The sequence below is a fragment of the Marmota flaviventris genome, chromosome 1 (assembly GCF_047511675.1).
Source record: "Marmota flaviventris isolate mMarFla1 chromosome 1, mMarFla1.hap1, whole genome shotgun sequence".
NCBI classification, from domain to species: domain Eukaryota; kingdom Metazoa; phylum Chordata; class Mammalia; order Rodentia; family Sciuridae; genus Marmota; species Marmota flaviventris.
This window is the reverse complement of record NC_092498.1, coordinates 160,213,220-160,235,956: the sequence shown is the minus strand read 5'-3', so window position 1 is coordinate 160,235,956 and position 22,737 is coordinate 160,213,220. Positions and strand designations below refer to the sequence as shown.

General features: G+C 41.8%; 1 protein-coding gene across 13 annotated transcripts in view; it reads right to left on the bottom strand.

The window, feature by feature from the left end:
- Window positions 1-22,737, bottom strand: part of Magi1 (membrane associated guanylate kinase, WW and PDZ domain containing 1) — a 613,943-nt gene that overhangs the window by 79,077 nt on the left and 512,129 nt on the right. For 7 of the 13 annotated variants that reach the window (XM_027954529.2, XM_071618455.1, XM_027954531.2 and 4 more), the window contains exons 6-10: window positions 17,228-17,310; window positions 12,085-12,120; window positions 6,706-6,763; window positions 4,245-4,357; window positions 2,024-2,116 (exon numbers count right to left, since the gene is read on the bottom strand). In XM_027954529.2, coding sequence (XP_027810330.2) covers window positions 2,024-2,116; window positions 4,245-4,357; window positions 6,706-6,763; window positions 12,085-12,120; window positions 17,228-17,310 — 383 coding nt within the window. Of the gene's footprint in view, window positions 1-2,023; window positions 2,117-4,244; window positions 4,358-6,705; window positions 6,764-12,084; window positions 12,124-17,227; window positions 17,311-22,737 lie in introns of all 13 variants that reach the window. The other 6 variants (XM_071618445.1, XM_071618450.1, XM_071618457.1 and 3 more) reach the window with 1 other exon arrangement.

The window sequence follows — 22,737 nt, the reverse complement described above, 5'->3', positions numbered from 1 at the left end:
GTTATCACCTGTGCCCTACTTGTATACCTTCAGGGTATCAGTTTTGCTCACTAATGAAATTAGGGAATACGTATATATAATATATGAAAAAAGAACACAGTACCATCAATGAACACGGTAACTGCTGAGTTCTTAAAGTGAGATGTAGAGGTTGTTGGGGGTGAATATCGGAGGGGAATTGATTAAAGACCTAAAACACACAGGGTTACACAAAGACTGGGAGGGAAGGAACTGCACAGGGAACAGCCTATGCAGACCCTCTGCAGTCCCCAGGTGGGGACAGGCTTCAGGATCTTAGAGGAGACTCTGGGAGACAGCAAGGTGAGGGGACAAGACTCAAAGAAGGAACTCATATGTAAAAAGGACTGAGGAAGTCACTATCATGCTGACTGGGATGGATCCACGGTTACAGATCGTGTTCTGCCTTTGTCAAAGCCATTATCACCATGAAGGAGCACACTCAGGCCAGAACACAGCACTTAACACACAGTGACACTAACCCTGCCCTCGTGACAAGGTGGCGAGCAGAGAGACCATTTCTTTCTTGAAAAAATTATAATGAGGGATCAAAATAAGAGAAAAGATTTTTTCCCTATCTTTTCATATCTAACAATTACATCTTGTTAAAAAAAAAAGTGTAGAAGTGAAGATATATTTTATAGTATTTTTAATAGTTCTTTACCATAAACATTCCCCAACCCTATCAAACATGGCATTTGCTCTGTTTTTCATTTGTGAAAGAAATTAAACAACAACAGTAACAAAAAGCACCAGACACCTTTCTTAGCATGGAAGAGTAATGAGGTCCCAAAGTGGCTAGGTTTGGGAGCTTCCAATTGTCAAAAATGGTCCTCTCTAGGGGACGCATACTTTTTGTGAATCAAAGTGAGAAAGACCCGCAGACATGATGTAAAACATGCAGAAGTGTGTGTCTGGTCATAAAACACATCCCGAAGATAACAAGAACAGGATAAGAAAATATAATAATACCAAAGGATTTATGTTTACAGAAAAAAACTTAAGTCAAAAACAAATATGCTCTAGGCGTGGTGGCTCATGACTATATTTCCAGCCGCTTAGGAGGCTGAGGCAGGAGGATCTCAAGTTCAAAGCCAGCCTCATCCACTTAGGCACAAAGCAACTCTGTCTCTAAATAAAATACCCAAAAAGGCTGGGGATGGGGCTCAGTGGTTAAGGGCCCCTGGGTTCAATCCCCAGTACCAAAACAACAACAAAATATGCTAACTAGAATCTTAAAATATCTATGTCTGAGCTTTGAATTTCTCCTATTGGATATGGTATTAAATATTAATAGTTTGTATATCAGCCATTTCCAAATCCAGGTTGGTTTGTTCCCTGGGGGCATTTGGCAATGTCTAGGGACATTTTTGGTTGTCATAAGGTGAAGGGTAAGAGGTGGGGTGTGAGCTCCTAACGTCTAATGGACAGGGGACCCGAATGCCGCTGAACATTCAGAAGGTACAGGAAAGGCCTCATCCAAAGAATCATCGAACCCCAAAGGTCAGTCAACAGTGCTGAGGTTGAGAAAGCGGATTTCAATGGTCATTGAACAGGCATCATTATTTTTAGAGGATTACAAGTAGCTGAAGAACTCTACTTAGAAAAGTTCCTAATTTTTGAGTCTGATTAACAATACATTTAGATTTGCTTTCACTATTTATGGTTTGTTGAATCAAAGGAAAGACTTGGAGGTTACAAAAGCCCACTTTTTGGGGGTGGGGGGGGCGATACCGGAGATTGAACTCAGAGGCACTGTACCACTGAGCCCCATCCCCAGCCTTATTTTCTATTTTATGTAGAGACAGGGTCTCTCTGAGTTGCTTCGCACCTCACCATTGCTGAGGCTGGCTTTGAACTCGAGATCCTCCTGCCTCAGCCTCCCTAGTTGCTGGGATTATAGGCATGCATCACTGCCTGTCCAAGATTCCCCCCTTTTAAAGTGACTTTTATAAATGAGACTTTGTGAGTAGAAACCAAGATGCAATTGTAAAAAACATTTTACCCTGAAGTGGAGCTTCCCTGGTTGGCTCCGGATTGCTTGGGGGGTGGTTTGGAATAACAGGAGGCACAAGGGATGAATGATCTTCTGTCCAATCTGCAAGAAAGACAAGAAAGGATTTCCTGCCTTTCCCTCCAAAGGCACGGTCAGCTTCCAAACAACTCACCTCCTCATTCATCACATGCAAACCCACAGAACGGAAGACAGAGCTCAGATGAGAAAGGAGCTGGTGTCTGACCTCTTCATAGGAAGGATTTCAGGATCTCTTGGTCTCATTTAATATGCCTGGGGAAAAATACTGTGGTATGCCCAATAAAGACTGCAATTCTCTCAGGAGAGTCCAAAGTGAGATTAAAAAAAAAAAAAAATACCAGTGGAGACAGGAAATCACCCACGAGCAGCAGGCCAAGAAACTTTCCTGATGGGGATGAGACCTTGGCTGGTCTGGCGCAGCCTGGGTTTCTCATGAGCTACATGAAGATGGATGTCCACCGTTTGCTCAGGTGCTGATTTCTGTCATCTCTAAAACCCAAATGGGACCTGTGGGCTCTGTTGTATTGTTATGTCCCTCGACCTCTGAGCCACATCCCCAGCCATATTTTGTCTTTTATTTAGAGACAGAGTCTTACTGAGTTGCTTAGGGCCTCCCTAAATTGCTGAGGCTGGTTTTGAACTTGCAATCCTCCTGCCTCAGCCTCCTGAGCCACTGGGATGACAGGTGTGCACCACGGCACCCTGACTCTTGAGAACCACCACAGCTACTTTCTAGCTCAGTTTCTATATTCAATCGCATCCCCACTGCCCAAATGGTAATTTCCAACAGGCCAAGTTTCACCAGTTTGGGAAAAAAATATATTTTTTTAAAATTTTTTTTAAACAGAAGAGACTTAGAGAACTTTGAAACTGGCAAATATATACACGCATTACACTCTGTCAAAATTTACATGGTTCAGGGCAGCAGTTGGCAAACCCCGCCCATATCCCAGACTGGACCCAATGTCTCTTTGTATCTAGTCTTTGAGACAGAGTAACATTCTTTTTTTTTTTTCTCATCATCAGCACTTTCTCTCTCTTTTTTTTTATTTTTTTTATTTTGAGACAGGGTTTTGCTAATTGCTAACTTGCTGAGGCTGGCCTTGACCTAAAGATCCTCCTGCCCCAGCCTCCCAAGCAGCTGGGATTACAGGTATGCAACAACATGTCTGGGCAAGTTTTTAGATTTTTAAATGGCTGAAAAAAATAAAGAAAAGGAATATTTTATGACACATGAAAATTATACAAAGTTCAAATTCCCGCAACCATAAGTAAAGTTTTACTGACACACAGGTACACCTATTCAGTTATATACTGCCTAGGGGTGTTTTACAATAGTAGAGGTGAATAGACAAGAGACCGGTTATATGTATCAAAAAAGACTAACATGCCAGGTGTGGTGGGGCACGCCTATAATCCCAGAGGCTCGAGAGGCTGAGCCAGGAGGATCTCAAGTTCAAAGCCAGCCTCAGCAACTTAGCAAGACCCCGTGTCAAATAAACTATAAAAAGGGCTGGGGTGTGACTCAGTGGTGAAGTGACCCTGGGTTCAATTTCTGGTTCAAAGAAAAAAAAAATATTAGGTAAGGTTGCTTTAAAGACCTTCGAAGCAAAAGCAAGAAACAAAAAGTGAGGAAAAACAGGAAAATGACATACACATACCCACAAAATTATCTGATTTTTGTTAACATATGTAGCATCCTTAGAAAATTTTTGCAGTATATACCTCTGAGAACAAGATGGCAGAGAGCATTAGAGAATTTAATATCTACACACCTAAACGGTTTCTGTTTTTTACAAGGGAGGTCATTTTAAATTTTAAAAAGCCCTCCAAATTACCAGCTCTTTCTGATTCTTATACAGTGTTCCTAAATGAAAGGCATGCCCAGGACCCTTGCCGAAAGTAAAATCACTTAAAAGGCACTGATTGCAAAGCCAAGGCTTCTGGAGCAAGAAAGTTTTCTGCCTTCTAAATTAAAGTGGAGATGCGGATGCCTTTGAGCTGGGCTCCCCCCCCCCCCCCCCCCGTTAGCCCTCCCGTGGGGTCTGGGGAGCAGTGTCTAGCAGCAGCTCCTTAGTGAGGTAGAAGCACTTGATCACCGAGGCCAGCTCTGACCACAAGGGGGCGTCAGTGCCCAGCTTTGCCCCACATTCCCAGCTTGAGTAAAAAAGCCTCCAGGGAAGAGGCTGACCTTCTGGGGGTGGCGGCTGCTGGGATTGCTGCTGCTGCTGCTGCTGTTGTTGCTGCTTCTTCCGTTTGGCTTCTAGAACTGGGTTCTCATACTGAGTCTTCCTGTTGATGTGGCTGGGGAGGAAGGCAAACAGGTTTCAGCTGGAACACGGGCATCCCACTAGCAGAAAGCCCATCCCTGGATTAGCAGTGAACAAAGCGGGTGGTCTGAGGTTGACTCCAGTGTCAAATGCACCCATAAAAGGGGGAGATGAAAAAAGAGCTTCCCATTACAGGCTGCTTACTTGCACCAAGCGGATGATGCTGTATTTTATGTGAGAAGACTTAGTAGATGCCTTGAGGCAAGTGCTACCCGTATGCACACAGTAGTACCCTCTTGTTCCTGAAGGATACATTTCCAGACCCCTCATGGATGACTGGAATCAGGGATAACATGAAACCCTACGTATACTATGGTTTTTGGTCCTTTACGTACAAGATTAACAACAATCACCTACGGGAGATCTTACCAACCTCAGCATATAATTTTTTTTCTCCTTAGATTGTGAACTGTCACCTTTTCATTTAAAACACTTCTGGCTCCACATGAGGGTGCCCCAATTGACAGCATCATTATTCTTGTGCTTTGGGGCCATTATTAAGTAAAATAAGGTTAATTTGAAAAAAAGCATTGTGATACCATGATAGTCAGTCTGATAACGGATACAGTTACTGAACAGAGTAACTGGAAGGTAGTATATAGAGCGTGGATACACTGGACAAAGGGATCCTTCTGTCCCAAGGTTGATGGAGTGGGATGGCTGAATCAGAATCCCATGCAATTTGAAACTTCCTAAGTGATTTATTTCTGCAGTTTTCCATTTACTATTTTCAGAACATAGCTGACCTTCGGTAACTGAAAACACAGGAAGCAAAACTATGAGTAATGGGAGACTACAGGATTTTATCAATGAGGAAAGTCGATTTTTCATTAGTGAATAATTCACCTAATATAGTTGGGACCCAATACCCACACATGCCAGCTCAAGTGTGTTTGATTTCAAATCCCAGAATTCTAACCACTGACTCGACCTAAATGCCCAAGGTATCGAGTGACAAGGAAATTGCTTAAATCCCAACGAAGAAGTAGATTATAAAACAGCTGAAAGATAAAAGTGGATGCGTGATGTTGTCTGGAACATGTAATACCACAGCTGCCGAGTGACTTTCTACAGTAGTGTTCGCATGATCATTCACCTAAACTGCAAAACTAAGAAAAGAATCCACTCACATCTACTAACTAACAACTGTCAACTATTTTGATCAGTTCCCAAGGAGGCAGGATTCCAAGTATAGCCCTTGGGCAGAGAGACTGCAAATAAGAGCTAACTTGAGCAGATGTGATGTTTTCAAAGTGACAAAGACCAGGACAATTTCGATGGCTGTTGTAAGGAATAAAACCATGGCAAACACACACACACACATACACACACACACACACACACACACGGTTTTCTGCCGTTTTAGGGGGTGTGTGGAAATGTACATAAATAAGCACATACAGGGCTATGCGGATATCCTATGACCTCGCTCCTTGCCCCTCAAAAAATCAAGTCACATCAGCCACCAAAATGACTCTCCTCTGTTCCTTTTCTTACTCAAGGCACAAGCTAATTGAAAGGCAAAGCAACATGAGCTTCAAACAACACAGAGCTCACTCTGTAACTGTAAGGAAGATGACCTCTGGGGTTTACAAAGGAAATTCTAGTTTTAGGAGGGTCTGAGAAATGACCTCTCTTCTGCCCCAAATTGCCAGTGAGGTTTTTAAATTATCTCTCTCTCTATTTTTTTTTTTAATTTTCTTTGGAATCATCCTATGGGTGGATGATTCTGATGAATACAAAGTGCGTGCCCAATGCTGGGATAAGGCACAGGGTGACGGGGTCACCATAAGGCTTTGAAACTTCCATAAGAAATGTCCTCTGGAAGGAAACAGCCCCAAAGCACCTAGATCACAGATCCTGAAGCCTATTCTCCATTTCCTTCTTAATCTTGGCAACATTTCATAAGTTATTAAAATTCACCCAACCATTTGAGTATATTTTCAGTGACTTTTTTTGTTTGTTTGTTTTTTGGTGCCTGGGTAAGGCAAAAAGTAGGCCACGTGGGTCCTCCTCCTGAAGATCCACAACCCTGCTTCCTCACGCCCCAGCTTTCTCAATCGATGTCCTCAGCTGACACTTATTAAGTACCTATCATTTGTCAGGACTCTGTTCAGCCTTTGTGAAATGGTTGAAGACGTGGATCCTGCCCTCCTGAATTTAATAATGGAATTTACTATCTTTGGATGCACGGAATTATCTTCTCATTCATTAAAACAGACATACGCATTTTCAGTATGAAATTAATATCATAATTAGTGGGCAGAGGATCATGATGGCGAACTCCGCTTAGCAGAAGCATACACAAGAACAGCCACTTACTCTACATAGTAGACACCATAGACAGGATCTTCGATCTTTTCCCAACCAGCAGGCAGTTCTGAAATATAAAAGAATATTTAGAACAAGAAGAACAGATTCTTGAAGAGCCTGAGGACCATTGACAACTGAGGTAGGCCAAAAAAAAAGAAAGAAAGAAAAAGAAAAAGTCTCATAAGAAGGCCTTAAACCCCTGCGGGGCATGATGGTGCACATCTGTCGTCCCAGCAGCTCAGGAGGCTGAGGCAGGAGGATCTCAAGTTCAAAGCCAGCCTCAGCAAAAGCAAAGTGCTAAGCAACTCAGTGAGACCCTGTCTCTAAATAAAATATAAAATAGGGCTGGGGATGGGGCTCAGTGGTCGAGTGCCCCTGAGTTCAATCCCTGGTATCCACCCCCCCAAAAAAAGAAGTCTTTGAACCCAATTAAAACTGTATATCCTAACCAAAAAGAAGTGCATACTCCTTTTATTTCTTGAGTGCACTTTTCTCATGAAGAACAACTCTTTATCTACTGGTGTTTTACGCAAGAAAATAAAACTTAATAAAATGCTGTCCCAGCTGCCTTTTATTTTAAACCAACTATTAAATTCGTTTTTAATGGAAATAGTTAAAAACTTGCCTTGCACGCTCTAGTACCTACGTGAAATATTTACTGTTTTCTTGTTTGGTTTCCAGGCTACCTTACCACAAGGGCAAAAACAGATGAAAATTAATGTTTCTTTTCATTTTCAGTTCAACAGAACTGTTTCCCTTTCTCTGGAAGAAAATTAAATCTGCATCTTATTTTTCTCCATGTTCCTAATTAAAATGCTACTGAGTAAATAAAAAATGCCCGTATGAAGGAGTGTGTTTGAATTGCACACACACAGCTCACTCTGTTTCTGTGTTTGGGCCAGTCCATCGTCCCCAGCACTTCACCTATAAAAAAGTAACACACCCAGGCACTGGGGCACACACCTGTGATGGCAGCGACTCGGGAGGCTGAGGCAGGAGGATCGCGAGTTCAAAGCCAGCCTCAGCCACTTAGTGAAACCCTAAGGAATTTAGGAAGGCCCTGTCTCTAAATAGAAAAGTATACAAAAAGCCTGAAAATGTGCTCCTTGGTAATTCAGTTCCTGGTACACCCTCCAAAAAATAATAATGACAATAATAATAATTAAATAAATAAATAAAACTGGCTACCTACGGGGGAAGATGTCATTCCCTTAAATATGGTAGGAAAATGGCTTTGGGAGACATACGTGATTTTCAAAAACTCAACCATGACCTACTGGATGTGACTTCGAAAGGTTTCAGATCTTAGTTTGGAATTTCATTAATCAGGAAATAGCGACCTCTGTGACAAGAAATCTATTGTGGGGAAGCCCCTCGCATCCGATTATTTTACTTGGTGGAAAAAGCCATGAGGTGGCATTTTATGTCGTGCGTGACACCACCTTTTTAGAGAGCGCTGCAATCATGCAACTCCTTTTCAAGCCACTGTCATACACGCTGCCAAAGCAAGCTTGTGTTAAGCCAGACTCCAAAGTGGATCGTGATTCCTGGAAGGAACTAGGAGGAACTATTTGAATGGTGTCCGGTACACCCTTGAAATGCCATGCATTTTGAAATCGATTTTTTAAAATCCAGGGAATCATATGGTCGCTATTTTCCAATGATGACTGTGACATCAGTGAGGACCCACCTGTGCCACCCACAGTTTCAGAATGAGAGGAAGGTGTGAGTGCACCCCCAAGCACACTCAAGACTGCTCAACGTTTGTGTCTGGCTCACACTTGCCTGCACACGGAGAAACGTGAACTTCATGGTTTTTGCTCCATGTGTTATTTATCTGCAAACAAGGAGACAGGTACCCCTCCCCTTCTTTTGCTAATTAAAAACAAAACAAAATTCAACAGGCTTTTTAGACATCTGTGAATAGCCAGGTACAGTGGCCCACGCCTGTAATCCCAGTGATTCTGGAGGCTGAGGCAGGAGGATCGCGAATTCAAAGCCAGCCTCAGCAACAGCAAGGTGCTAAGCCACTCAGGGAGACCCTGTCTCTAAATAAAATACAAAATAGGGCTGGGGCTGGGGCTCAGTGGTTGGGTACCCCTGAGTTCAACCCCCCAATGCCCCCTAAAAAAGTATTTGAATTCAGGAGACATAAGCTACTAAAATTCAAGACAGGTCCAATTTGCAGATGTTGATACAACTTGGCATTTTTATAAACCAAGTCTTATGGGTTGATGCAAATCAAACACCTGGGAAACAGTTTCCCTTTACTAAGCTGGAAAAGACCATTTAAATGAAAATAAACCAGGAAAATATTTCCAGAGAGTTGGAAAATTGAAGATTAAAAAAAGGCAAATTGGTGCAAAGTCAGACATTTGTATGGGGTAGAAGATGGGTCAGAGAGGGGGGAGCCCGGTGATCATTAACAGAACCAGACTGCTTTTCAAAATCTGAAACCTGAAATATTTGACCTGCTTAGATACAATGGGAAAGATATTAAGCATTTACTGTATTCAACTATTAAGCAGATAAACATTTATTGAGTGCCAACTGTTTACTCGAGGATATGTCAGACAACAGCGACATGAAGATAAACACAAGCTCACTGCCCAAGCAGACAGTGATTTGATGGAGACACGAAAAGAGAAAAAGAAAAGCTACTCCTGGATCTTGACCTGTTGCCCCATCAATAACCTATTAACATTCCAGAGTTCAGGAGTGGGGTCAGTTAACGGGCAATTCTGGATATTGGCTGATTTTAAAACTTCTGGAACAGATGGACCAACTCCAGAAATTTTCCAGTTCTTCAAGTTAAAACTCCTTTTGAATTGAAAAGATAGATTTCTCACTTCCAAATGTGGTGATTAACTTAATAATAGGAATTAGTCTCCCAATGCTTAAAATAGAAGTGGGTCATCAATTTAAAAAAAAAAAAAAAGAAAGAAAGAAAATGTTTGTCCTAGAATTGCCATTTGGTTCTAAAAAAACTAAAAATGGCAGGAAATATTTAAGCCCAGAATATTATACATTCTATTATAGTTTTTTTTTTTTTTTAATAAGCACTGAAGATTTCTGAGCCCCTACCCCACCATATCTAACCACTGTCAAAGACCATAAAATTCATTATGGAGACTAAAGAACACTGAGATCTTTCTGGCACTGTCCGGATCTGGCATTTAACCTTAAATTCCACTTAGCTCTTTTGCTCTGTGGCTTTGGGCTGGTTACTTAACATCTCTGAACCATAACCTTTCTTCTGGGTTCACATCAAAGGTCAACCATGGATTAAAGGAGGATGCTTGAAAAACACTTAGCACAGGATGGACCTCAGCAAATATCCAACAAAGAGCAGCTGCCACCCGAGAGCACACAGGACCAGGATGGATTTCTGTAGCCCACCTGCTTGCTATTCCTGCCTCTGAAAATTTCACGCAATATCATTTTTCATTTCAGGAGTAAATATTGAGTAGTGTAATGTTCTATGCTTCTTTCAACAGATCTGTCAGGGTACACCTGGAAAATCGTGTTCCAGATCAAAGATGAATTCCAAAACGGTGCCTTAGTTTTGACGGGGAGGGGAACTCGGTTTTCTTGTCTCTACTTTCCCTAGTTGGTTTCACCACCAGAAAACCCTGTAGTTACAAAAGAAGGCTCTGTTTTTCATTCTGGGAAGACTTCTGCAGAAGATGTAGATAAGTTAAGCAAACAAAAGGTACATAATGGAGCTACTGACCCAACTCCAACAACAGAGCTCAGAAATGACAACTTCATAACCAAATGGTCTGTGTCCAGCACCTCAGCCATCCGCCTGTACCACTCGGGGCAGATTATAGAGAATGAGGTTTCCTTGGCACACCATTCACTGAAATCCTGACCGATGCTTTTGTTTGAAATTAGGACCCTTTCATTGAGAAAATGGGCCGAGAGCTTGTCAACAGACTCCAGGGTACATGCAACAGAAAAGACCAAGGGTGTGTCTGCACATGTGCACAGACCAGGAGTTACACGGTACAGAAGCAGGCAAAATCCAAGGGCCATGCTGCTACCCTGCCTAAAAGAACACGTCTAGACCAGGCGCAGTGGTGCACGCCTGTCATACCAGGGGCTCAGGAGGCTGAGGCAGGAGAATCATGAGTTCAAAGCCAGCCTCAGCAACTAGTGAGGCCCTAAGCAACTCAGTGAGACCCTGTCTCTCAATAAAATACAAAATAGGGCTGGGGATGGGGCTCCGTGGTTGAGTGCCCCTGAGTTCAATTCCTGGTACAATTAAAAAAAAAAAAAAAAAAACTAACTAAAAAACAAAACAAGACTAAAACACATCCAGGCTACTTCTGCAGGACAGAACACACTCCTTCCTTGACTTTCGTTAAAAGGAAAAAATGCTGTAAGAAGTATTGATAAATCCCATGAGAATTAGATGATAATAAAACTAGCAATAGCGCCCATGAGTTGATCACAGTGACATATATAGAAATGCATTTTCAGTAAATCTCCAAGAGCTCTTCTTTCAGCCCCAATTTATACATTTTGATAAAAAGGAAGCAAACAGAAGTGGGGTCAGGTAATGGGCAATTCTGGATATTGGCTGAGGTCACAGAGGCAGTAAGCAGGGGAGCCAGGCAGTCTGGTCAGACCACAGAGACGCCTCCATCCCTGCACCACCCACCTCCCAGAATTCCGGCTGTGACTAGGAGAAGGGAATCATGCATCATTAAAACTCATCTTTTAGAGGTCTTTAAGGCCATCACAGTGGCCCAGGGAGAAACACGGAAAGCTCCTTCTGGAAATTTTACCATCTGAACTTCCATAGAAGCAACTAAGGTTGCTCTGCGCACAGCTGTGTGATCCCCAGTGGCCACTCACAGAGAGCATTCAGGTAGCAAGAGGGATTGAAATTGGTTCCACAAATGATCAACACAATTGTTTTGTATATGGAAAACCTAGCCCTGTCTTTTTCAATTATCTAATCATTAAATTGATGACTTCTTCATCTTCTTTTTAAAGAAATTTAGCGTTGAACCTTAAGCCATTCCTACCACGATGATCAGAGGACGACGCATTAAACATCCTTAAAAACAAAAGCCTTGGCCAGGCGCAGTGGTGCACGCCTGTCATCCCTGCAGCTCGAGAGGCTGAGGCAGGAGGATGGTGAGTTCAAAGCCAGCCTCAGCAACTTAGAAAGCCCCTAAGCAATTCAGTGAGACCCTGTCTCTAAATAAAATACAAAATAGGGCTGGGGATGGGGCTCAGTGGTCGAGGGCCCCTGAGTTCAATCCCTGGTACCAAAAAAACAAAACAAAAAAAATAGAACATGCAGTTTATAAAATCATGCAGGGTAATCAATCATGCGACATCAGCTGCAGGCAGGCAGGCAAGCAGAGGGTTTACCTAGTTCACTGTCCAGCTCCTCGGTGTGTACCCCTTCTTCTCCAAAGGAATAGCAGGAATGAGACAGAAAAGAGAGAAAGAAAAATTCAGACACCAACACCAAGACGGAAGCTCCCCACAGAAAATTAAAAAACAAAACAAAACAAAAAAATAACAGCAGCAACTCCATCACTTGATTGTGTCCTTACCTGCACCGTGGCTCATTTCATTGGCTTGGCCAGAAAGTGTGACCTCAACGTGAATCACAGAACAGTAAGAGCTGATATTGGCAAAATAATTACACGGCTCATTTCCTCGCATGCCAAAATAGGGCTTGATTGGTTGTAAAAGATGAAATACACCTTTGCGGTCTCAACGTTCCTAAGTGGGAAGTCACTTATTACAGACCTTATTTGCCGCCAACAAAGCTGTGAGACTTTTCAATATGAGTCCTTTTAATCCTCCAATAATCCACTCATCAGTGAGGCAATTAAACGCACAATTAAATAATTACTTAACTTATAAGTAATACGGCTGCTTGAAAAGGGACGGGGAGGTGGCACTCAGAGAGCAGGGGGTACAATGAGTTCAGAGTCTTTCAAAGAGGAGAGAAAGATGAATTAAGTCATGATGAGAAACACACCCAGGAAGGGATGCTTGATGAATGCCCTGAAGGAGCGTGGGGAGGCAGAGTCTACCGGGTGGGGTGTTTCTTTCTAGAAAAGTTTTAAAAGTCAAATGATTCAGAAATAGTACAGGTGAAATGTTCTCACTGACTTCAGCAAGCAAAATGAGTAAAATCCTTTCCATTCCACGCCTCCTCATGCTGACAATAAAACGCTTTATTACTGACATCACAGCAGAGCACACAAAAGTCCTTTCACACATAAAGTTGGCCCAATTGCAATGTAGGTGGCTGAGCCCTCTGCTGGAAGTTCCAAATGGGGACAACAGAGGTTGAGTCTATTCTCACTACTAGGGCATGCTCAGTGCCCAGGGGAGTTTCCTGGTACATGTTAGGTAACAAATATTCCTTGAATGAATGAATGAATGAATGAGTGGATCCATTATTAAGGAACAAACAGGAATTTAAACACCTTGTGGTGCATGCCTATAATCCCAGCAGCTCTGGAGGCTGAGTTCAAAGCCAGCCTCAGCAACTTAGCGAGGCCCTAAGCAACTCAGGGAGACCCTGTCTCTCAATAAAATACAAAATAGGGCTGGGGATGGGGCTCAGTGGTTGAGTGCCCCTGAGTTTAATCCCTGGTACCCCCCAACAAACAAAGAAACAAACAAAAAAATATCTTGTAAGCATTTGACTTAAGAAACTAGCCGTTTATCATCAGTGAGTTTCAACTGGCGATGAGTTATAAAAAAAAAAAAAAATCATTTGTGAACATGCCTATCTGGATATTATCCATCTTTGGGAGCATTCATTCATTTCTTTCAGTATAATTTACAAGGACCTATCATGTGCCGGTCATCGTGGTGGGTGGCAGAGATATCACAATAAGCAGGAAAATGTGTCTACCCTTTGAGAAGAGGAGACAAAATTAAAACCAAAATTAAAACTATGGTAATATCTCTAGAGCGAGGGCCCGGGGTTGTGGCTCAGCGGTGGAGCACGTGTGTGGCATGTGTGAGGCACTGGGTTCGATCCTCAGTGTCACATATCAATCAATCAATCGATCAATCACTAAAAGATATGGTGTCCATCTACAACTTAAAAAAAAAAGGTCTCTAGCATGAGATACACACAAGAGTGGACGGATCGTGGAGAGAGTCTCTGAGCTATGATCTGAAGGATATGCCAAATTTAGGTGGGAAACGCCTGGAACTGATGTGGCTATGAAAGCCAGACTTTCCGTCCGTTGCACTCACGGATACCCCTGAAGGGTGGAAGAGCATTCTGGCATAGAGTAGGTTCTGGATAACCATCTGTGACGAGAAGGAGCAGTCTGAGAAGAGAAGTGCACACCTACCTACCAGGGGCAGGGACTCAGGACTGGTGGGGACAAGGGCAGAGAGCCTGGGTGGAGCTGAACCACGTGGGGCTCAGAGAAAGTGACCTGGGGACCAGGCACTTGCAGGGCAGACTGGGAGGCCACCGAACGAACGTAGGGCCTGAGGGTGCTCAGGGACGGGGACAGCATCGGCACAGTTACATTTTCAAAACCTGCTCTGGGTTCAGCCTAAGAAAGAAAGGTGTGCTAGGAATGGCAGAGGAGGTGAAGAATTAGGGAATGGACTTCAGAAATACGTAGGGGAAGAGTGAATTTAGCTGGTTCACAGACTAGAAATGGGTGCAAAGAAAGGTGGCCACTCAATAGGACCCTTTCTTTCCCCTTTTTTTTCTTTATTTGTGGTACTAGGGATTGAACCCAGGGGCATTCGACCACAGAGTTCCACCCCCAGCTCTTTTTGAGACCGGATCTAACTTGTCCAGGATGACCATGGCTTTGACCTTGGGCTTCTCCTGCCTCAGCCCCCGGAATAGCAGGGATTATGGTGCACCACTGTGCCCGATCAGTAGGACTCTTTGGTATGCATGAATTTTCATTCAACTGAGATGGGGAACGCTTATGACAGGTCTCATGTGTGTGGGGAGGTGGGAGGGAGGCAAGATCATTAGTTTGGTTATAATCAGGCTGAGTCTGAAGTCTCTTTGAGACCACCAGTTGGCATTATCAATCAAGCAGATTAAAACCCTAGCCCCGAGCTCAAAGGCAAGGTCGGAGGTTTCTATGAGAACTAGCTGCAGAGAGCAAGGACCAAAGGAGTAATTAATACACCAAAGATCAAAATCCCACACTCAAAATGGAAAAACGTTAAACCTTCACCATGATTAAGTATGAAGGCATACCATAGCATGGCAGCTATACTGCAGAGAGTAGAAACATTTGTAACCAATAATGGTTACAAGTAATAACATATAAACAGCAAATATCTAAACAAGCACCCAAGGCAGCCTGATGTTCACTGGCAAGAGAAGAAGCAAAACAAAATTCATCATCCTCCAATGACGCAGTTGTAAGGTTTGTATGCACAGACACACAAATATATCTATTTATAGTAGAAATAGAATATATAAAGTCTAATGCTGAAAGTGGAGTTGTGAAGCTAACTGCATGTGCTAGGGATACACACTTGGGCTAAAGGAAATTACATTAATTTATGAAATGGTAAGAATTCTAAGAGTTAAAATTACCAATAATGAAACTGTTCAGGGACTCTTCTCAGTACTTTATTCCACTAATAGTTTTTTTTTTTTTCTCAGTAAAAGCTCTTGCAGTCATTAAAATTATATTAAGAGGCATTTTCTACAATCCCACTGTAGCTACAATGCATTCTGTCATTGAAAACCCTACATAGAGTCGTAAATGGCCTTCAAAATCATCAGTCTTCAAATACAGATCAGATGTGGTTCCATGAAGTTTCACGGTTGAACGTGTCTTATGTTCTAATCTTTGAAAATTAGTCACTTAACTATTCTATACTAAACAGAATCTTTAAATAAGCAGGACATTCTATTGTCCCCAGAGCATGAAAAAAAAATAATAATAGAACTGATCAGACTTGCACCACTCCTTCAGGAATGGAACTAAATAACAAAATAAGCAAGTCGTTCAAGCCTAGGTTAGCAGGACATGCATTTCCATTTGAAGTCACTGAGATAAACCTGAATGTAAAATTCCATGTCATTCCAGGGAATCTGCAAACCATGTATAATGGGAAGATCTTGGAGTGCAAGTTTTCGACAAGATGCATCCTTTAAAATACTGGCTTGCATTTTCAAACAAACCTCAGATTTATATACACAACAATTCTGCACTATAGAATGAATTAATAGTTCTGTTGTCTTACGGAAAAATATGTGCTGAATAATTATACTGCTAATGCAAATGCCAGAATTGAATAATGAGGAACAAAACCATTTCCCTTTCAAAAAGTCCACAACAAAAAGCAATTTTGGTAGAGCTCGGGAGAGATTTCTGAGTACTGCTAAAAAGGGTACAAATTTGCTGTGTCTTAATTTTTTTTTTTCTTCATTTTGGAGAAGTAATTATAAACCCCAAAGTTTTGAAACAAACTTTTTCAATGAAAACTTTCACAGGCAGATACTTTGATCCCAAGATGAGCAGTGAGATTGGAGGCTGTAAGTAACATCTCAGCCTCTTTCTCAGAGGACACACTTTGCAGACAGTATGGGTTCATCCTAAGTCACATGGAAATGCCCAAGCATATCAAAATCTGCTCTCCTCCCCGCCCCCAAATTGGGGAAATAACAGAATTATCAAACAAGGAGCACCCACAGAGCTCCTGATTTTTTCCCCTAAGATTTTTGTAACATAGGGTGATGGTCCAGTAGCACCGCAGGTGTCTATATGCTCAGAGAATTTCTGAAGTCTTTACCAGGCCCCCTGAAGGCAGAGGAGGTATCTGCAGCATAGGAAGTATCCAGTGCAGATACCTCATTGGGTACCTTTGTTTCTGGCTGAACTGAGGTTCTGTTTCCAGTGGAGATAAGATAGTACACCTCCTTTGTATATAAAGGATTGTTGTTTAAACAAAACAAAAAACAAACCTACTCAATTTCCTCCTGTTTTGGTAAACTCAGGGCATTTCCTAGAAATTGCATTAACTTATTAACCCAGGGCCTTATGCATGTTAAGCAAGAGTTATACCACTGAGCTATCAGCACTTTTTAAAGATGTTATTTTGTAACAGGGGCTTACTAAGTTGCCCAGACTGGTTTGGAACTTTCGATTCTCCTGCCTCTTGTCTCCTGAGTAGCTGGGGTTATAGGCATGTGCTACTGTCCTCAACTTCAAAACTGAATTACCTTTTCAAAGCTCGATATTAAAAACAGATTGAAGCTGGGAGTGGTGGCTATAATCCCAGTGGCTTGGAGGCTGAGGCAGGAGGATTGCAAGTTCAAAGCCAGCCTCAGCAACTTAGTGAGATCCTAAGCAACTCAGTGAGACCCTGTCTCTAAATATAATACAAAGGGGACTGCGGATGTGGCTCAGTGGTTGAGCACCCTTGGGTTCAATCCCTGGTACCAAAAACAAACAAAGCACACTGGACCTTTGGATCACTCTTTCAAGTCTGCTCTTGTGAACAGGCCCCCAATTCACCTGAGCCAAATCTTCTGAGAACTTACCATCATCTTCACACTCTTCTAGAGGCTTCTGCTGTTTGTTCAGGCACCGAGGGTCTAACCAAGACGTTGTTTTTGTGTTATGGCTGCAATTCACAAACGAAAGCAAAGAAATTCATTTTAAAATGGGGTTAAGAAAAAAGTCCAACGACAGAAGAAGTACCCACGCTTGACTATTTGCTCTTCAAACAAAACAAAGATCCTTTTCATCAGCAAACTCAAACCAGAAGTTTGAAGTGATAAAATCACTCGGGGGAGAATCTCAAGGAGGCACTTTCCCTGCCTGAGCTCCAATCATTCAATTACTGCAAGCTGAAAATGTAATACCAGCTTCAGTTTGAAAAACGAGTTACCAATGGCTCGCCTTGGTAACTGTCTAGACTTACCCTATTAGCCTTCACATTTGCCAAAGAGCAATTTCTAATTTATTTTAAATGTGTCTCTGACTTAAATCTTGGATGCTGGAATTCACAGAGAAGTCTGCTACTTCACTCCTGAGCACCCCCACGACTGTGTGAAATGACCGCAATTCACACAAGGGGCTCAAACCCACGCGTACACATGAGTCGTGACAGCATCCTAAATTAGGTTCTCGATACACAGAAGGCAACCCCTAATTAGCCATTGTAAATAGAACCTGGGCCACCCAGACAAAGTGTGGAGACGCTAAACATGCTGCCCCAGCACCTTCTGGAGGGTCCAAGCCCAAGGTGCATGATGTCTTTCAACAGTGATCAGGGCCTTCAACAGCTGAAAGGACAGACACATTCTCAAGGACACTGGCTTTCATGCACATAAGAGACCTCACCAGCTGGGTGTGGTGGCACAGGCCTGTAATCCCCCAGCAATGGGGAGGCTGAGGCAGGAGGAATTCAAAGTCAGCCTCAGCAATTTGGCAAGGGCCTAAGCAACTCAGAAAGACCCTGTCTCTAAGAAAAATATAAAAAGGGCTACGGATGGGGCTCAGTGGTTAAGGGCCCCTGGGTTCAATCCCTGGTTCCAAAAAAAAAAAAAAGTCACCAGCACAGTTGGAAGAAGTCTGCCTTTGTGTTTCCCAAAGCAGAGCAAGGAGCGTTCTGTTTGAGGACCCAGTATTGTGCAGCTAAGTGGTAGGACAAGTCTAATAGTTCTGGCTACAAACCACAAAAGAAAACAAGAAATTCAAAAATTTTCCTTTTCTTTTCTTTCTTTCTTTATTTTTTTTTTAAATGTTTAGGCAGCAATCTCAATTTTTTTTTGAAGTTGGAAGTTTAGGCTATAGATCTGGAAGGATGGGGGGTGTCTAAGTATTGCTAGGATGTAGACAGTAAAATTAATACTCATATGACCTTTTATCTTGCAACTGTGGTGAACTGAAAGAATCTTTCTGAGTACAGTGTTCTATAATTCTCTTCCTAATCCTGCGATCCATAGAGAGGGTGACCGTTTTGTTTCTTCCTTTGTAATCTCATTGGCTTTCCTTGGCTTATAAAACTGGCTAGAGGTTAGGTATGATTTTTTAATTTTTTTTTTATTTTTAGTTGTAGACAGACACAATACCTTTATTTTACTTATTTATTTGTATGTGGTGCTAAGGATAAACCCAGGGCCCCACACATGCTAGGCAAGCACTCTACCACTGAGCCCCAACCCGGGACCCTCTTCAGTATGATTTTGAATAAGAGTGATGAGTGCTGAAATCCTTGGCTTGTTCTTAAACATGCAGGAAGTATTTCTTCTTTCACTATTAAGTATAATGGTGACTATAGATTTTTCATATATGCTTTTAATCAAATCAAGAAAATTCCACTATTAATTTACTGATAAGTTTTCTTATGAATACTCAGTGTTGTAAATGCTTTTTCTGTGTTAATGTGATAATTTGATTTTTTTTCTTTAGACTATTAAAATATAGTGTGCATTTTATTTCATTTCATTTTTACTGAGGATCACTTGGCTTTACACATGCTACTGACCCAGCCCTACATATTATAACAACTTCTACTGGTCATAGGAACAATGTGTCTTTTTTTGTTTGGTGGCGGCCAGGGGTAGAGGGTACCGCGGATTGAACTCAGGGGGCACTCAACTACCTAGCCACATCCCCAGCCCTATTTTGTATTTTATTTAGAGACAGGGTCTCACTGAGTTGCTTGTTGCCTCACCATTGCTGAGGCTGGCTTTGAACTCACGATCCTCCTGCCTCAGCTTCCCGGGCTGCTGGGATTATAGGCTTGCACCACTACGCTGGGCAGGTACAACGTATCTTACTAAATATTGTTGGCTGATACTTGTTAAGGATTTTTGTACATATATTTTTTTTTCCTACTTCTTTGTTGAGCTTTAGAGTCAGAGAAATAGCAGTTTCACAAAAATAATTAGGAAGGCTTCTTCCCCCCTTCTCTTTTCTGGGAGAAACTGTGTAGAAATGTGGTTCATTTTTCTTTATAGGATTAGTGGAATTCTCCAAGGAAACAATCTGGGCCTAAGATTTCTTTTTCAGGAGTTTCAAAACTGCAGATTCACTTTTCTTCAGAGTTGGAGAGCTATTGGAATGACCTGTTTCATATTATTTTTGCTGCAGTGGTGTGCGCTTCTTGAGGAACGGCTCCATTTCATCCAAGTTGTTAAATGTATGTGGGCAGGTTTGTTGGTGGAACCCTCTTATTTATTAGATATCTTCAGGGTCTGAGTGGTCCCCTCTTTCCTTTCTAACATTAAGGATTTTTGTAACTCATTATTTGGAATTCCTTTTTTTTTTAAATAAAAAAATTCCACGTTTAAATATATATTTTTAGTTATTGATGGACCTTTATTTTACTCATATATGCAGTGCTGCGAATCAAACCCAGTGCCTCACACATGCTAGGCCAGTGCTCTACCCCTCAGCCACCGCCCCAGTCCTTGTTTGACATTCTTGCTAGAAATTCTGCTTTTGTAAATATTTTGAAGAATGAGTTGTTTGATTCCTTGATTTCCCCTTGGTTTTCTGTTTTCAATGGCATTGATTTCTCTCTATATTATGGCCTTTCATTTGCTTATTTTGATTTACTTTTCTTGTTCTAGGTTCCTGAGATAAGAGTATAGATTGTTGATTTTGCTCCTCATTTCTAATAGATGTGCTTACTGCTATAAATTTACCTCTCATCATTGGCTTAGCTTGTTTCTCTTGAGATTTCCTTTTTGACTCACGGGCTCTTTAGAAATATATTATTTCCTTCCAAAAACTTTGGAAAATTTCCTACTTTATCTGATATTAATATGGCCACTCTGTAAGACCCATTTTTCTCTTTTCTTTCAACACAAACTGTTAATACCCAGAATAAATGTTTATAGTCAGCCTATAATTGGGTAGTGTTTTTTAATCCACTTTGTGATTCTTTTAACTGATGTATTTAGTTTAATTAATATAAATATTCATGATGTTATGCCTTAAGTCTTCCACTTTGTTTTATTTTTCCAGGCTTCCTGTGGTTTAATTGACTTTGGAGTTCCACTTTTATTTATTTATAATATCCTAAGTACATTTTGTTTCTTTATTTCTTTCTTTTTTTGGTTGTTGTTTTTCATTCCAGGGATTGAACCCAGGGGTTCTCAACCCCTGAGCCTCATCCCCAGCCCTTTTTTATATTTTAGAGACAGGGTCTCAATGAGTTGATTAGGATCTCACTAAGTTGCTGAGGCTGGCTTTGAACTTGTGATCCTCTTGCCTCAGCTTCCCAAGCCTCTGGGATTATAGGAATGCACCACTGTGCCCAGCTATATTTCTTTTTAAAACTCTTTAAATGGTTGCTTCAGGTTGGACATTATATGTACATTAGATTATATATAAATATTAACGTATCTTACCACAATCTAAGTAATAAGATATACTATATTACACTATATGTACACACTTAGATATACATATACTTATATACATATTTAAGTGTATGTGTGTATATCTTATCACAATCTACTGTTATTATATTACCCTGGTTTGATTAAAGTATATAAATCTTTTCTCCACTATATTCCTTTTTCTGCCCTCATTTATAATAAAATTGTCTTGGGCTTGGGAACTACACCATTGGCTGATACCTCTGTGGTAGAGCTTGCCTACCATGCACAAGGTCCTGCGGACCACTCTCAACACCACAATCAACAATAATAAAATGTCTAAAATGGTTTTTTCTACATACATTTAGAAAAAATATTACGGAGTGTTACTTTTGCTGTAATCTTCAAATTTAATTAAGAAAATCCAAGAGTTGAAGAAAAATGTATCAAATTTACTTATATTTTTGATTTTTCCATTGTTAATTCTTCTATTCCATGTTCCAAGAGTATTTTTTTTTTAGAATTCTCTTTTGCTTTAGAAATATTCTTTAGCCACTCATGGAGAGCAGCCCATGGTGACAGGTCTTCATCTGAGGCGTGATTCCCTTCATTCTGTAGGATGTAGGATATTCCCACTAGGTGCAGAAGACTCTCTTTTCTTTTAGTATCTGAAAAATGTGTTCTACTTCTGTTGTAATGTGGATGTGAGGTGTCCCCCAAAAGCTCACATGTGAGACGGTGCAGGAAGGTCCAGAGGAGACATGACTGGGTGGTGAGAGCCTTAACCCAACCAGTGAATGGACCCCTGATGGGATTAACTGGGTGGTGGCTGGAGGCAGGTGGGTGTGGCTGGAGGAGGGGGTACTGGGGGCGTGGCTTTGGGGGTCTCTATTTGTCTCTGGAGAGTGGAGTCTCTCTGCTTCCTGATCACCATGTGAGCTGCTTCCCTCCACCACACTCTTCCTCCATGATGTCCTGCCTCCCCTTGAGCCCCGAGGAGTGGAGCCTGCTGTCTGTGGACTGAGACCTCGGAAACCCTGAGCCCCCAATAAACTTTTCCTCCTCCACAGTTGTTCTCGGTGGGTCTTTTACTCACAGCAGCAAAAACAATGACTAAAACAACTTCCTTCTCGCCTCTGTGGTTCCTTGGGTCAAAAGAGCTGTTCTTTGAACGGTTTTACTCACATCTCTAAGTGTCACTCCTCTTGTTCAACATCTTTGAGCTCAGTTTTCAGAAATTCCACTGTGATGTACAGTTGTCTTGGTGTCGTCTCCTTGGGTTCATTCTTTTTGCACTCACCCGGCTTCCTGAATCTGCAGGTTGATTTCTTTTGCCATATTTGAGGAAATCTCAGAGATCAGTTCTTCAAGCATTATTTCCCTCCGGTCCCACACACTTTCTTTTCTCCTGGGATTCTGAAGACAGCCAACTCTGTTGTTATTGATCCAAAAGTGCTTGAAGCTTTTATTCTCCACTCTCCTCCCCTCAACGTTATGCGTTGTTCATATTGGGTGATTTTTTTTTGGTACCCAGGGGTGCTTAACCACCGAGCCCCATCCCCAGCCCTATTTTCTATTTTATTTGGAGACAGGGTCTCACTGAGTTGCTTAGGGCCTTGCTTTTGCTGAGGTTGGCTTCGAACTCACGAATCCTCCTGCCTCAGCCTCCCGAGCCACTGGGATGACAGGTGTGCACCTCTGCACCTGGCACATTG